The sequence below is a fragment of the Anabrus simplex genome, chromosome X (genome assembly GCF_040414725.1).
Source record: "Anabrus simplex isolate iqAnaSimp1 chromosome X, ASM4041472v1, whole genome shotgun sequence".
Taxonomy (NCBI): Eukaryota; Metazoa; Arthropoda; class Insecta; order Orthoptera; family Tettigoniidae; genus Anabrus; species Anabrus simplex.
The window spans coordinates 103,971,861-103,986,728 of NC_090279.1; the positions used below are offsets into that span (position 1 = coordinate 103,971,861).

The 14,868-nt window shown below is 37.0% G+C and overlaps 1 protein-coding gene across 1 annotated transcript in view; it reads left to right on the forward strand.

Moving 5' to 3' along the window:
- Nucleotides 1-14,868, forward strand: part of Cdk1 (Cyclin-dependent kinase 1) — a 224,788-nt gene that overhangs the window by 90,239 nt on the left and 119,681 nt on the right. Inside the window, exon 4 of the mRNA XM_067159281.2 lies at nt 3,646-3,801. Within this exon, the coding sequence (XP_067015382.1) occupies nt 3,646-3,801 (156 nt within the window). The remainder of the gene's footprint in view (nt 1-3,645; nt 3,802-14,868) is intronic.

Sequence of the window (14,868 nt, forward strand, 5' to 3'; positions counted from 1 at the left end):
CCTCTATGCATCACACGGCAGAAATTGATGAAGAAAATGGTGTCAAAAGGAAGCCAAAAGTCATCACTTGCTACAATGACACCAAGGGTGGCGTTGATGTAGTGGACGCTATGAGTGCAGAATATACAGTTGCTAGAGGAACAAGGCGCTGGCCATTATGTTTATTCTTTGGTGTACTGAATATTGCTGCCCTAAATGCATATGTTACGCTAAAATCCAACCTTGTGGTTATGAAAAGGCGTGTGTTCCTCAAGGAGCTTGCAAAATCACTTGTGCAACCGTACATGGCAGAGCGAGCACACCAAAGTTTTCTGCCTCGAGAAATTCGACTTCTGGCTGCGAGACTTTCGGGGGAAGCTATTGAAAATAGAGAATTGCCGGAGCCTGGGAAAAGAGGTAGATGTCATGTGTAAGGACAACAAGACAAAATACTTCTGCAAGATCTGCAAAGTTTGGGTTTGCCTGACACATGCGGAAATGTTGTGTGTAAACTGCGTTAACAATTGAGGAACTTCACCCGAGTATAATTGGTTAAAATATTGAACCTAAGCCACTTTTTCTTAGGCATTTGGATAACAAATACGTTCATTTGCATAAAACAGTATTATCAAACTGACATATCAAGTGGACTTTATTTGTCGCGATTTTTTTATAAATATTACTTTTTCCAGCTAAAATTTTAAGCTTATCTTCCTTTTAAGTTCTTTTTATCAATAAAACAATGCAGAAATATAAAATTGAGTAAAAGTTATTGAGAACATTCTATAATAATATTCAATGTATTGTAAAAATAAATAATTTTAAAAAGTTTTATAGACGTTTAGGTTTTGGGTCTACCAGACCCAGCCCAACCTTTCTTGTTACATTTTCCACCCAACCATTCTAGGGTTAATTACGCGAGAAAATGCGGTATCTTCCTATTTTTGGTTTCTAAAAGTTGGCAGGTATGAAGGTAGTTTATAAAACATGGCAGTGTGTTCCCTTCCTCCTATATACAGCATTTACTACCGGACTATCATGATTTAGTGTAAGCTGCTGTCGCCTAGCGGCAGTCTGTCCATCAAGTCGATCCACTCTTGGTGTGGCTTTGCAATTTAAATAATTAAGTAATAATAATAATAACTTAAATGTTTCCACCTTTTCAATACAATATATATTGTTCAATACGGACCAAAAACATGAAATTCATAACCATCAATTTAAATAATTACATAAAACTTCTCATAATAATAAAAGTACCTATTCGATTCCGTTCAAACCACTTCGTAATCCCTCTCAGAAGTAATAAGAACAAATTGTGACATTTTCAGCGAAATTGGTCCAGTAGTTTTTGAGTCTATTAATCTCAAATATACCAACATCCAATTTTATATATATCGTATTTACTCGTGTATTAGACCCCCTTGCATATTAGACCCCCCTGGCTTATCGAGACAAAGAAAATGAAAAAAGTAAATCTCGTCTATAAGAACCCTCAATGTAATTCGTCAGGGAAGGATGACTATTCCGCTTCGAAGCGGGTACAAGTCTTATTGCAGCTCTGATGACATCGCACAAATTTGTGAATAGTTTTGTCCGTACGACCTACGCAATGAAAAACGCGTCAAATCCGTGCGGTACATCTGTGTTTCATAGTTAAGAAACGTCCGCCTCAGTGGCGCAGGTCTACTGCAGCTCTGATGACGTCGCACAAATAGATGAATAGGCCTATCTTCGTGTCCAACCCGCACATTGCATGCATGCATGCATCAGTAATGCTATACGTCTGTGTTTTGTAGTTAATGTCTGCCAGCGTAATGGCTAGCGCAATTAGTTGCTGTTTTCGGGGGTCTGACTTCAGTTCCCGGTACTGTACTGCCAGAGATTTACGAATGACAGGAAGGCTGATATGCGGTAAAATCTGTACCTGTAACTCCCCTCCACTGGGCGTGTGTCTAAAAAGAGCTGTATCACCTCGGGATGAGGAAATGAGTTTACTTTAGTTGAGAAATATTCGTGGTTGTTGCTATTTATACAGCAGGCAAGATCATTAGCAAAGTGGTCGTTTAATATCTCGTAACTCGGGCCATTATAGGTATATATTTGGAGAGAAGTAAGTTAAACTTGATAAAAGCTATCCAATTAAAACGATTGTTTTACTCGCCAACGTACCTAACAAATAATAATTATTTTATGTCCTGACATATTTTTAACGATTTTCGGAGACGCCTAAAACATAGTTGGGTACCGGTATGCGTTAATAAAAAAAGAGACAACGAACGTACAAAATTAAACATTATGGTAATAAAATTCATTACCACCACATATGTAGATATCTATAAATGCTGTATATTTTCCTGTTATTTTTATTTTTTCCTTCGAACTTTTGGCGCTATCAGGGTGATAATATACCTAACGTAAACAATGTGGTCTGTCTTATCTGATGGACAGCTGTTTATGCAAATCCTGATGTGATAAATGTAGAGAACAAGCATGAAATATACTCAAAGCTAAGGGTCTGTGTTTTTAACAGCCGCAGTTATCAAAAGAATGTTTCCAGTTACTATGTATTACATTCGGAAGTACAACTCGTAACATACGCTAGTTATCAGCTGATGGTTTTATAGTCGAGAACGAAATTATTTTTAAAAGGTTCAAAGGGACGGGACCTCGTATGCTCTTGATTGCAGTGCATGGCTCAAAGAGAAGAAAGCATGGCTGACGCGACTGACGAGAGATAGCAGTGAAGATGACGTCACTTAGAAAGCCGACACACCGGTTGCAAGACATGGAAGTTGGCGGCGTAAGGCGATAATTCAAATGAAAGCAGTGATCGGGTTTACTGTGTGGTAGGCCTACTGCTGAACTCAGAGACGAATGACTGGCCAATAAGTTCTTTTGTATCAATATTTAATAATATGGTAACACGATACCCTTAACCCTTTCTTCTACGGGATCGAGTATGAAGCGAGACGAATCTTCGTAGCAAGTTTTTACGGCCTATGCCCTTCCTGGCGTCAACCTCGCCAGAGGAATTAATGAGATGTAACGAATGGCGTGATATGAATAACTGAAATGGACTTTTATATGTACCGTAGGTCTAAACGTCGTGTTCACCATTTTTTGTCTTTTTACATTTAGAAATACTGCCTTCCAATGAAAATAGCCAGTATAACTTAAATACATTCTGAGTTTGTTAAATGATAGTATAGAATGTTTACATGTACAATTTATATCTCTTTATAACCTAGAAGTCATGTGTTCACTGCTAAAAATGTTGAGGTTATCGCATATTGGACCCCCCCCTTTATTATTTATGGCTGTAAAAGTGGGGGGAAAGAGGGGTCTAATACGTGAGTAAACACGGTATATAGATTTCATAAAATCACCATACGATTAAATAAATAAATTTCCTGGGAATGAAACCCCTAAATGTTAGAGAATTATTTTAACAGCTCCTACTGGAGAACAGTTAGATTGCCTTGAATGTCAGTTATATTGTTGCCTTAGAATACCAAAGTTTGAAATTGATTTTCTTGGAATTTGGTCAGTTCTGTAAAGCTTGGGTTTTTCAAGATAAAGACTTCTGCTTTTCAAGAAATCATTTGTTACTTAATGTTCTATCATAATATAAAATAAAAGGACTTTTTTCTGGTTATGTTTCAGATCACCCAGGCTATTCTCTACTGCCATAAACGCAGGATACTGCATAGGGACCTTAAGCCTCAAAATTTGCTGATTGACAAGAATGGTACCATCAAAGTAGCAGACTTTGGCTTGGGGCGTGCGTTTGGTATTCCTGTCAGGGTCTACACCCACGAGGTAAATATGGCTTTGTTCAATTGTCCTAAAACCTTCAACAATATTGGACCTGATGTGTCCTTATTATGTATGGCTGTGACAGTATGACATGCTTGATATTCACGACAATTTTAAGGTCAGTACTTGCCAGGCTGAGTGGCTCAGACGGTTAAGGCGCTGGCCTTCTGACCCCAACTTGGGAGGTTCGATCCTGGCTCAGTCCGGTGGTATTTGGAGGTGCTCAGATACGTCAGCCTCGTGTCAGTAGATTTACTGGCACGTAAAAGAACTCCTGCAGGACTAAATTCTGGCACCTTGGCGTCTCCGAAAACCGTAAAAGAGTAGTTAGTGGGACGTAAAACAAATAACATTATTATTATTATTATTATTATTATTATTATTATTATTATTATTATTATTATTAAGATTAGTACTATTAAAGAAAGAGAAGAAATTCAATATCTTGGCGTCACTCTGAACGAAACACTCACCTTTGATACGAACTCTTCTTTAACCTGGAAACATTTCTAATTGAAATCTGTTCCTGGTGTCTCAAAGTGTCACCAGAGTGCTCTGGTATGCTTCTTTGGCAAAGAGAATTGATTAAAATATCGATCGAGAAATCTATATTCTGCATGGCTGAGAAGGAAGTTGCTTGCTCGTGCGAAATGCTCAGTAATAGCGAAATTCAAAGCATATTTGATGTTTTAGGCTCTGATTTCAGTAGTGTTGGTGAGGAAGAAATTATTAGTGATCCTGTGCATGAATGAACACGAAATATATCACCAGAGATCTTTCGCGTAGTAATATCGTATGACATGGAATGCAGAATGAACTTTCTCCCGCCCCTCAAGATCCGATTGAGACTGCCTGATTTGAACCTACAATCTTGGTACCTGGATGTGAACACTTTACCACTGCTCCTCAGACTGAATAATAATAATAATAATAAATTTTCTTGCATTTGCAGATGACTTTGCAATACTTTCTGAAAATGTGTCGTCTGCTATAACCCAAGTAAATGTCTTGGAAAGAATCACCAGCAGAACTGGCTTAAGAATTTCTGCAGAAAAAACAAAATTTTTAACAAATATTTGGGTTGCACCAAAATTTCTGAAAACAGATATTAGCCAAATAGAGAGGGTAAAAAAATTCAAATATCTAGGGGAAATAATCCAAGAAAATGGTTTAGAAAAATCTGCAGTAGAGGAGAGGGTACATAAAATGGATAGAGCTTATGGTGTCACCAAAGATATCTACAATAAAAGATGCCTATCCAAAAATGCAAAAATAAGGCATTACAACTCAATAGTGAAGCCAGAATGCCTATATGCAAGCGAATGTCTGGCAATAAACTATAATTTAGATAAACTAGAAATACTAGAAAAGCGAATCATAAGGAAAATATTAGGCCCACAAAACACAGCAGAAGGTTGGAAATTACGAAGTTATGCTGAAATATTTCAAAAAATAGAAAATATATCAGATGTAATGAGGAAAAGGAGACTTATGTTTTTTTGGACATTTATATCGAATGCAAGATAGTAGATTAACCAGTAAGATTTTCAGATATTTGTGTGGTAAGAAATCAATGACAAGCTGGGTCAATGAAGTAAGAAAGGATTTAGAAAAAAAACAATATAACAGAAGAAATAAATAATAGAGAAAGCTTTCGGGAAAAAGTATTGAAAATAGGATTCCAAGGTAGGAAAGTAAAAAAGACTGGTTCAAAGTGGTCTGAAGACAGAAAGAAGAAACATAGTGAAGAGATGAAAGCGTACTGGAAGAAAAGGAGTGTCATATAATTAAGGCCGTACCACACACTAAAGAACTTCCGAGGTGAGAAGTTCATCAAAAATTTAAGATGTCGGAAGGGACTTTTATATGTTATATTTCTGTATTGTTCTGTTTTTTTTTTTTTTTTGTGTCATGAGCAATAGCGTAGAATTTCTCAATAATATAAAACAAGTCCCGTGATAATACGCGCAGTCGATCACCCACTATACTGTTTTAACCGTAAGCTTGCAACACCCAGGTTGCATACTAAAAAGTTATTAATAATCTTGACCATGATGGTCGGGATTGGATCCGTATTGACTTAGTAACAGTTAATATGTTGGAAGATAGTCCGCCTAGTCAATACTATTCATTTATTTACCTTTCACCTTAACATCTAGTACATGTTTCGAGAATATTATGCATTCTCTTCCTCAGCTAGTGGATTAAAATTCAGTATACAATAAGACCTGACTAAAATACGGGGGCCCCCATTAAAATTCAAAACAATGAGTATGACAATGTGACACTTAAAAATTTTGGATAGTACAAACATAGAATTAAAATCCCATTTTGTCAAGTACAAATTAAAAACACAATATAGTAATGTCTAATTAAATACAACGTCTTGTGATGATATGAATTCACAGTGTCCTTGAAGTTGCCTTGCGTAGTTCAAAAATGTTGAGTTAAGAATGAATGAAATTGCATTAAAACTTGAAGTCCTGCCGATATCCACCGTTAATGGGTGTTAAAATGATGTCTATTTAAATTAAAATATTGGACACAGCATCGTATAATGATGTGAATTTACGGTGTCCTAGGAATTATAATACTATCTTGCGTAGTTCAATTGGATTTGTACAAGAATAAATGAAGTTGCGTTAAAACTTGGAGTCCTGCCATTATCTTCGGTTGCTAGATGTATTATGCAGCCAGGTTGAAAATAGGTTAAAATGGTCTATAAAAAGGAAATGAAATAAAAATTAACAAAAGGCTCCGACATGAATAAATGAGAATACAACGGGGTAAAAATATTAAACCTTACCAGTGTGATGATGTAAATATTACGTGTGGCATGCATGTGTTAGATAGATTTTGAGGCACCTGATGTTGTATGGCAACTGGTTACAGAATTACATTGGGTTGCGTGATGGATGGAAGGAGGGGTGGAAGGAACCGCCCCTGATACTAGTCATACTTCCCCCCTTACACGCTTGACATCATTTGGCCTCTTACTAGGGTATTGGGTTACCAATTTAAACAACTGATTGTCTTCTGCAATGTGTTCATTTAGGTTGTTCTCATTATCAAATTTTTGCAATTTGTATATTTCTAATTTCTCTAGGGCATTCATTTGTTTGCCTTTGCTTAATGAATGTAATAAGGTCATATCACGTTCAATATTTGTGAAATGATGGTTGCTTTCATGCATGTGTTCACACATTGCAGAGTATCTAGAATGTTTTCGTGCATTGACATGCTCTTTATACCGTACCACCACACTTCTACTTGACTGTCCGACATATTTTTTTCCGCAATCTTGGCACGACAGTTTGTATACTCCTGATTTACTGAACCTACTGTTGGTGTTGACGCTATTCGAATTGAACAGTAAATTATTATTATTATTATTATTATTATTATTATTATTATTATTGTCTGTCCTAAAGGATACATGGATATTGTGTTTTCTAAATAGTTTAGCCAAACTGTATGATTGTTTATTAATGTAAGTGAATGTAGCGAATTTCTTTTTTTCTTCCTTATTTACAAGTAGGGTGTTAGGTCTATTCACGACCTTACTCTTTATCCTATTGACATAGCTTTTGGGGTAACCGTTTCTTTTGGCAATATCTTGTATAATGTTTATCTCTTTATTAAAATCATTTCTGTTTAATGGTATTCTTACTGCTCTATTGATGAAGCTGTAAAATGCCGCTTTCTTATGTTCTCCTGGGTGGTTCGAGTCTTTCCTAATAACATCTGTGTGTGTAGGTTTTCTAAATACTTGGTAAATCAGGTTTTTATTGTCTCTAGTTAATGTTACGTCTAAGTAGTTTAGACTTTTATTATCTTCCGACTCGATTGTAAACATATGTTTATCAAGGTTGTTTAATTGGTCTAACAGTTCGTTTGGCTTGAGTTCTTGTTCGTTAATGATAGCGAACGCGTCATCAACAAACCTTAACCATAAGTCTAATCCTTTTATTTTACCGATTATTTTATTAGATTCCATATGGTCCATAAATATATCTGCAAGGATACCAGACGCTGGTGATCCCATGGCCAACCCATTAACTTGTTTGTACACGTTGTTGAAAGTAAAAAAGTTGTTTTCTAATATAAACTTTAATAAGTTGATGAATTCATCAATTTCTACTTTACTCAACGAACTATGTGTGTTTAAGTTGTAAGGTTTAATATTTTTACCCCGTTGTATTCTCATTTGTTCATGTCGGAGCCTTTTGTTAATTTTTATTTCATTTCCTTTTTATAGACCATTTTAACCTATTTTCAGCCTGGCTGCATAATACATCTATCAACCGAAGATAATGGCAGGACTCCAAGTTTTAACGCAACTTCATTTATTCTTGTACAAATCCAATTGAACTACGCAAGATAGTATTATAATTCTTAGGACACCGTAAAATCACATCATTATACGACACTGTGTCCAATATTTTAATTTAAATAGACATCATTTTAACACCCATTAACGGTGGATATCGGCAGGACTTAAAGTTTTAATGCAATTTCATTCATTCTTAACTCAACATTTTTGAACTACGCAAGGCAACTTCAAGGGCACTGTGAATTCATATCATCACAAGACGTTGTATTTAATTAGACATTACTATATTGTGTTTTTAATTTGTACTTGACAAAATGGGATTTTAATTCTATGTTTGTACTATCCAAAATTTTTAAGTGTCACATGGTCATACTCATTGTTTTGAATTTTAATGGGGGCCGCCGTATTTTAGTCAGGTCTTATTGTATACTGAATTTTAATCCACTAGCTGAGGAAGAGAATGCATAATATTCTCGAAACATGTACTAGATGTTAAGGTGAAAGGTAAATAAATGAATAGTATTGACTAGGCGGACTATCTTCCAACATATTAACTGTTACTAAAAAGTTGGCGGATTCCTAGCAATGTCAGAGCAAAGGGCGGGTGGGTGCATATACATATTTACTGATGCTATTAATGGAATGCAAATTGTCCCCTTAGCCCTGCAGCCTAATACGGTGTCGGGGATGAAGCAAGATTATTTTTATGGCCGGATGCCCTTCCTGGTGCAAACCTCAGTTGAGAAAATAATGAAGATGAAATTGGGTAAGGAAGTGGAAGGAATTGGCTGTGGTTTATGAATAGGAACTGTCCTGACTTTTGCTTGGGAATGCAAAAAAGAAACCACACAAAAAAAAAAGAAATCCTCCAGACAGCTGACGGTGAGGTGTTAGCGTGTTAATATGCGCAGCTACTCCGCTCGGTGGTTCTATTACTGAAATATAATATAAAATTGTTGATCTAAGAACAGGTATTATCAAAATCATTTACACTTGGGGAAAAAATAATTTATCTGAGGAAGAGGTGACTATTCCACATGACTCATCATTACTACTTTGTCTCGCACTTTCTTGTAGTTCAATATCGCCACTTAGATATTCTTTCTTCATTATCAAAATACAGCTCTCCAGAATCACTATTTATTAGGAAACATTAAATTTCTTCGTCAACAAGAGATGAATGTAAACTTCAAGACGCCATGATGGCTACACGTTAGCGGGAAAGATGTTCCACTCTGACGAAGCTGAAATAACACCAGATCGCTTTCAAAACACGCAAAATGGAGTGGTATATCTGCAGTACAAAACTTCTTTGAGCATTTCAACGGAATCTCAAAGCATGACACTATCGTATGCATTTGTGAGATCGGTGAAGTACACACTGCACCAAAACATATATATATATACGGGTTTAGCAGTGAATGGGTTAAAAACCTTGCACAAGAAGTTAGATGCGCTTACAACCTCACCTTTGTTAAAGGCAGGTCAAAAGTTCATTGTTTTGAACAAAGCAGTCAGCCCTACTCTCGTGTATGCTTTTCGAACAAGTACCGCTTACCTTCCTGAAAACCGCCGACAAAATGGTAAAGAGCTCCCTAAAAAAAAATTGCAATTACCTACAGATACACCTGATAGTGCTCTGTATTCTGATTTAAGATTCAAAGGCTTCGGACTTTTCAAAACAACCTGGGAATTACATCTGCAACAAATGAGCACACGCAGTGCTCTTCGCCGAGCCAGCAATAGGTACGTTTTAAAGATGCGTGATCTGACATCCGAAACAACGCATTGTCTACAGGACCTCCACATCAGATTTTAACCAATTCTCCAATGAAGCTGTGACCTTCCAAATCCTAGAAAAATCTGCCAAGAACTAAGAAGTCTTGAATTGGCAACTTGGTGCTCTTCGCCTCAGAAGGGGATTGGTGCAGAGTTGTATAAAGAGTACACTCCAGCCAATAATTGGATTAGGCATCACCAGGAACTTTCTTGTAGCAAATGGCGACAGGCAATCAAGGTGACATCAAATGTTTCTGCAGTACGAACTACCCCGGGCAGAACTCAGGACAGAAACCTCTGTCGCAGATGTGTCGGAGAGAAAAAAAAACACTGGCTCGCGTTCTGGATTCTTGTCCCTACGGTGAAGTATTGAGAAACTCGCGTCATCACAAGATAAGATCACTGATTGCAGAACAACTCTTATAGCAAAAGCTTCCGTGTACATGAAGTAGTCCATGGTTTGTCTACGACAGAGAGCACAAGACGAATTGACATAATCGCCTTTAGAGATAACGACAAGAAAGGTTTCATTATCGATCCGACGATCTGATTCGAGCACCGTGTTGGCCAGTCTACTGAAGTTCATCTTGAAAAGCAGAACATTTACGCGCCCACCATTCCGTTCTACAAAAATAAATACCAGCTGAATGAACTAGAGATTATCGGCCGAATGGTTGATGCTCGTGGCACAATACCTGCTTTGTTCATAGAATTCTGGAAGAAGTTCGAATTGCCAATGAACATGAAAGAATAGTTACCACTACCACCTGTACACATCCTGAAATCTCACCTCCATAATTTAAAAAATCTGTATCACTGCTACATTTCTATGTGATAAAACCTTCTCTTTCCTGATATGCTTTACTTTGTCCATTGTGGCAACCTGTAATTGCAGGAAGTTGTTGATACGTTCAATAAATATATATACATTCTGCAAGAAAAATAATCTTTCTCAGCCACCAGCCTCTGAATGGGTCCTGTCCAGTCCTCCCAGATTGCCTTCACCTTTCACCATCTGCCTTGATTTTCTGCCTTCAACTCCTATCTCATGAATCTTTGTTTGTATCCTGTCCTGTAATGATTCTCTAACCTTCTCATTTCTTATCGTATCCATTTTTATTACCCTGCTCCTATTCTGGTTCATCCCTGTAGCCTAGATCCTGCATTTCTCTTTTCCCTTCATTGCCCAAGTGTCTGAAGCAAATATCAGTGTATGGTGTACCACTATTTTGCTGGTGCAACCAAAGAACAAGAAATTAATTAAAAGGCCGGAACATTAACACAAAATCAGGTCATAGGACAGTAAATTCCACATGAACAAACAAGTGAAAAATTGCGGGGCAGAGAACAAGATTTCCAATTAGTAATCATTATCATGATTATTACCTTTATTGGACCACTTGAGACGTTCCACATTGTTTCTCTTTGGAGGTTGTACTGTTTGGTTCTTGTGATCATTCCTATCGTAATTTTCTCAGTTGATCCGATATAGCTATAGCCCTTCTATGTATCATTTCTGCTGAAAATTTGAGTCTTAAGAAGGTTGTTGCACAAGAGCTTGTTTATCTGGATTAAGTAGGACCGCAACTGATCTGGATTATCGAAAAACTGGATAATCCGGAAAAAAACTATAAAAATAAATACGGTACATGTTATATAATCTATTAACATAAATTGTACCATTTTTTCAATTGTACAAAAAAATATACGAACACTTTTCTTACATTGACAACTTGTTTTATGCACTAAAATAATGTGAGAGTTTTTTCTGTTTTACATTTGTATAGCGTTTGCGCACAGCACGATCACAAAGATGTTTTACTAACAAGAGTTCTGCCGGTGTGGTTTCAGTCAAGAATTCTAATAAGGACATCGGTTTGTCCATCTGCATTGTTGCCTCTGCTTGAGTCATTGTTTCTTCTGATGAACCACCGGTTTGTTTCGAATTCACCATCAGTGTGATGCATTCAGAAAAGCACGGGTTCGAATCTCACCTCGGCCGTCCTGGGAATTGTTTTCAACGGTTTAATATTCTCAATTCCAGGCAAACGCCGGGACGGTACCTTTGACACACCGTGGCCAAATTACTTCAATTCCATTCGTTAACTATTCTTGGCGGAAAAGGCATTCAAGAAGAATTGACACCGTAAAAGAAATACTGTACAAGTAAATTTTTTTTTTTCGATCCGGATTAATGAGGGCCAGACAAATGAGGTTCTTGTGTAATTTTAATTTTGTTCTTTGCACCTGCTATCAAAAGTCTAACTACTTGCTGGATTTTGTGGATCCATTGCCCTCCTTTTTTCTTTCCAAGATTTATCATCAGTGGTTGTCGTAACAGCAGATTTCCTGGCAGTCGTAAGATGTGAAAGAAATAGGTTCTTTTTCCCTTCATTTTGCTGGTGATTGGGTGAGTCTTTAAGAGAGAATTTCACAGTGTTCTGTATTGAAGCAAGTTCACTATTAAGTTAAAAGAAGATATAAAATGGTTCAACCTTTCAATACTATTAAAATAAGAATTGCAAGTTTACATTCCTAATTAAAATTGGTACCGGTTTCGACCAGTATTCTTGGTCATCATCAGCCAATCACAAGCAAGTGTGAAACAGTACACAGATAACTAAAATGTGAAGTTAAAATAATTCTGTTAGTTGCTGTTAGTGAAGCACTAAAATCTTTTGGGAGCACTGTGTGTTGAAGTTTAGTCATTCACAAATAAGAAGCACAGGTAATATATATATCGTGGGCTTGGTGGAGAAACTCACTAAGTCAAAATTTGGCTGTTTTGACTTAATGACATTTTTGTCAAACTGAAAGTCAATTCCAAAGACTGGAATAACTCATTAAGTGATTGCGTTGTGTGGAAACCAGTGTGTCCCATTTTTACGAATCTCACCAAGTCAATAGCAACTTTTAATGTGAGAAGAACTCGCTAAGTCATTTCTAATGACTTACTGAATTTTTTTTGCTAGTTTTCAGTCTGATACTTAACCCTAGAACGCTTACCGGGGTGACGTGCCACCCCACCGTGCTCTTTTATTCTGTTTTGCGTGGTTGCACTTGGGCATTGGTCTCTCCCTTTCTCAGTAGTCTCTAATAAAAGCAAGCCGAATGACGCCATCAGTGTTGCGTAGGCATGTGCTGAGTATAAGTGAATTGAGACGTGTTGTGGGGTTACGAGCCTCCCCGGTAAGCGTTTACGTATGTGATATATATTGTCCACTGCATTAGAAGTATTAGCCGTTTTCATAATGGAAATTAGTGTGACTGACACTAACTTTATTGATAAGGTTCTCGCCATACTTCATGAAGAAAGTGAATGTGAAAATGACAGTGAATTTCAGGAAAGTGAGACAGAAGATAATATTGAGGTGGATTCCGATAACCCTACTGAAATTAGCGCGTCAGAGGATTCTGACGGTGATACTGACATTCCTGGGACTGTTCTGAAGGGAAGGAATGGTCGCGTGTGGTCATCTACTCCACCTCCTTGGACCCGAACAGCTGCGTGCAATATTGTTGTAATCTACAAGACGGCAAAACGAATTGAGAAGATGAACAGCCATTCCTACTTGAAAACTCTTGAAACTGAACTTGCTAGGTCCTGTATGCAATGACGATTGACTCGAGCAATCTCTAAAGACCTTGCTACTAATATCAGAACTGTGTTGGGTGCAGAAATGGTTGATGCAGAACCAGAACTGAAAGGTAAGGAAGTAAAACAATGGCGATGTGCTATCTGCCCAAGACAGGAAAACTAAAACCAGCTGCGTTTCATATGACAGACGTGTGTGCTCCCAGCACAGGGATGACATTTGTACAAAATGTGCAGCAAAAGGTAATAAATTATTCAATTAATGGTGAAAATGTGACTTTTGTTCGGTTTACCAGACGTGCATTTAGAATGCCGGACTTACGCACAAGGAAACTGTGAAACTAGTAGAGGCATTTGTGTCCTTTGTCCCTTGAATTTCAGACTGCTATTTCCCAAGATTGTGTTTCAGTATGCTTTTGTATATACTATTATAGTTATCATAATTAGAGTTTATGGGCATGGTACCTTTTTTAGAGTGCCTGGCACTATTTGAAATATCAAGAATTTTGCAGGTGTGAATTTTACTAGATTAAAAGGAGGTATATTTTCTAGTGTATTGATTGTGTTCCTGATTTCTATTTAACTTCACGCATCATATCCTACTGCTCTATGCATTCTGTGTAAACTATATCCAAGTGCATAGAACAAAATATGTCCATATACCTCAGAAACAGGAAAGAAACTAATGGGGTGACGCGTCACCCCAGGTAAGCGTTCGCGAGTAGCAGAAACAGGTAAGCGTTCTAGGGTTAAAAGGCTTTATAAAGAACTCACTAAGTCACCTGGAATGAGTATTTTTTTCTATTTCATGGTTTAACATATAATTTATGTAAGACTTATAGTTAGAAAAGTTTATATTATTCCATCAATAGCTAATAATGCTGGAATTAAACAAGGAAGGAAAACTACAGAGTGCTAAATGTCCTCAACTTGTACATTGCCTCCAGTGTAGGTTTAAATGTACAATTAATTTCAGCCAACAAGAACGAGAAACCATTTGCAAATTGTATTGGGGGTTATCAACCTATGAACGAAAGATCATTTCATTCCTGGAAATGTTGATGTTTCTAAACCAAAGACCCACCAACCAAGGAAAGGTACTGATAGCAAGAAAAGGAACTGTGCTAAGTCATACCATTTTTACAAGGATGGCTCCAAAATTAATTTTTGCCAATCTTTTTTTATGAAGGCCTTGAATATATATATATATATATAATGGACCAATTAACACAGAATTTAAAAACAGAAATGGACATGGTTCATTTTCTGGAAGTGACAAGAGAGGCAAAAATTAACCAGCAAATAAAACTCCAAAAAAAGCAAGTTGTTGCAGTAAATGCTTACTTCGAAAGTTTTCCTATGA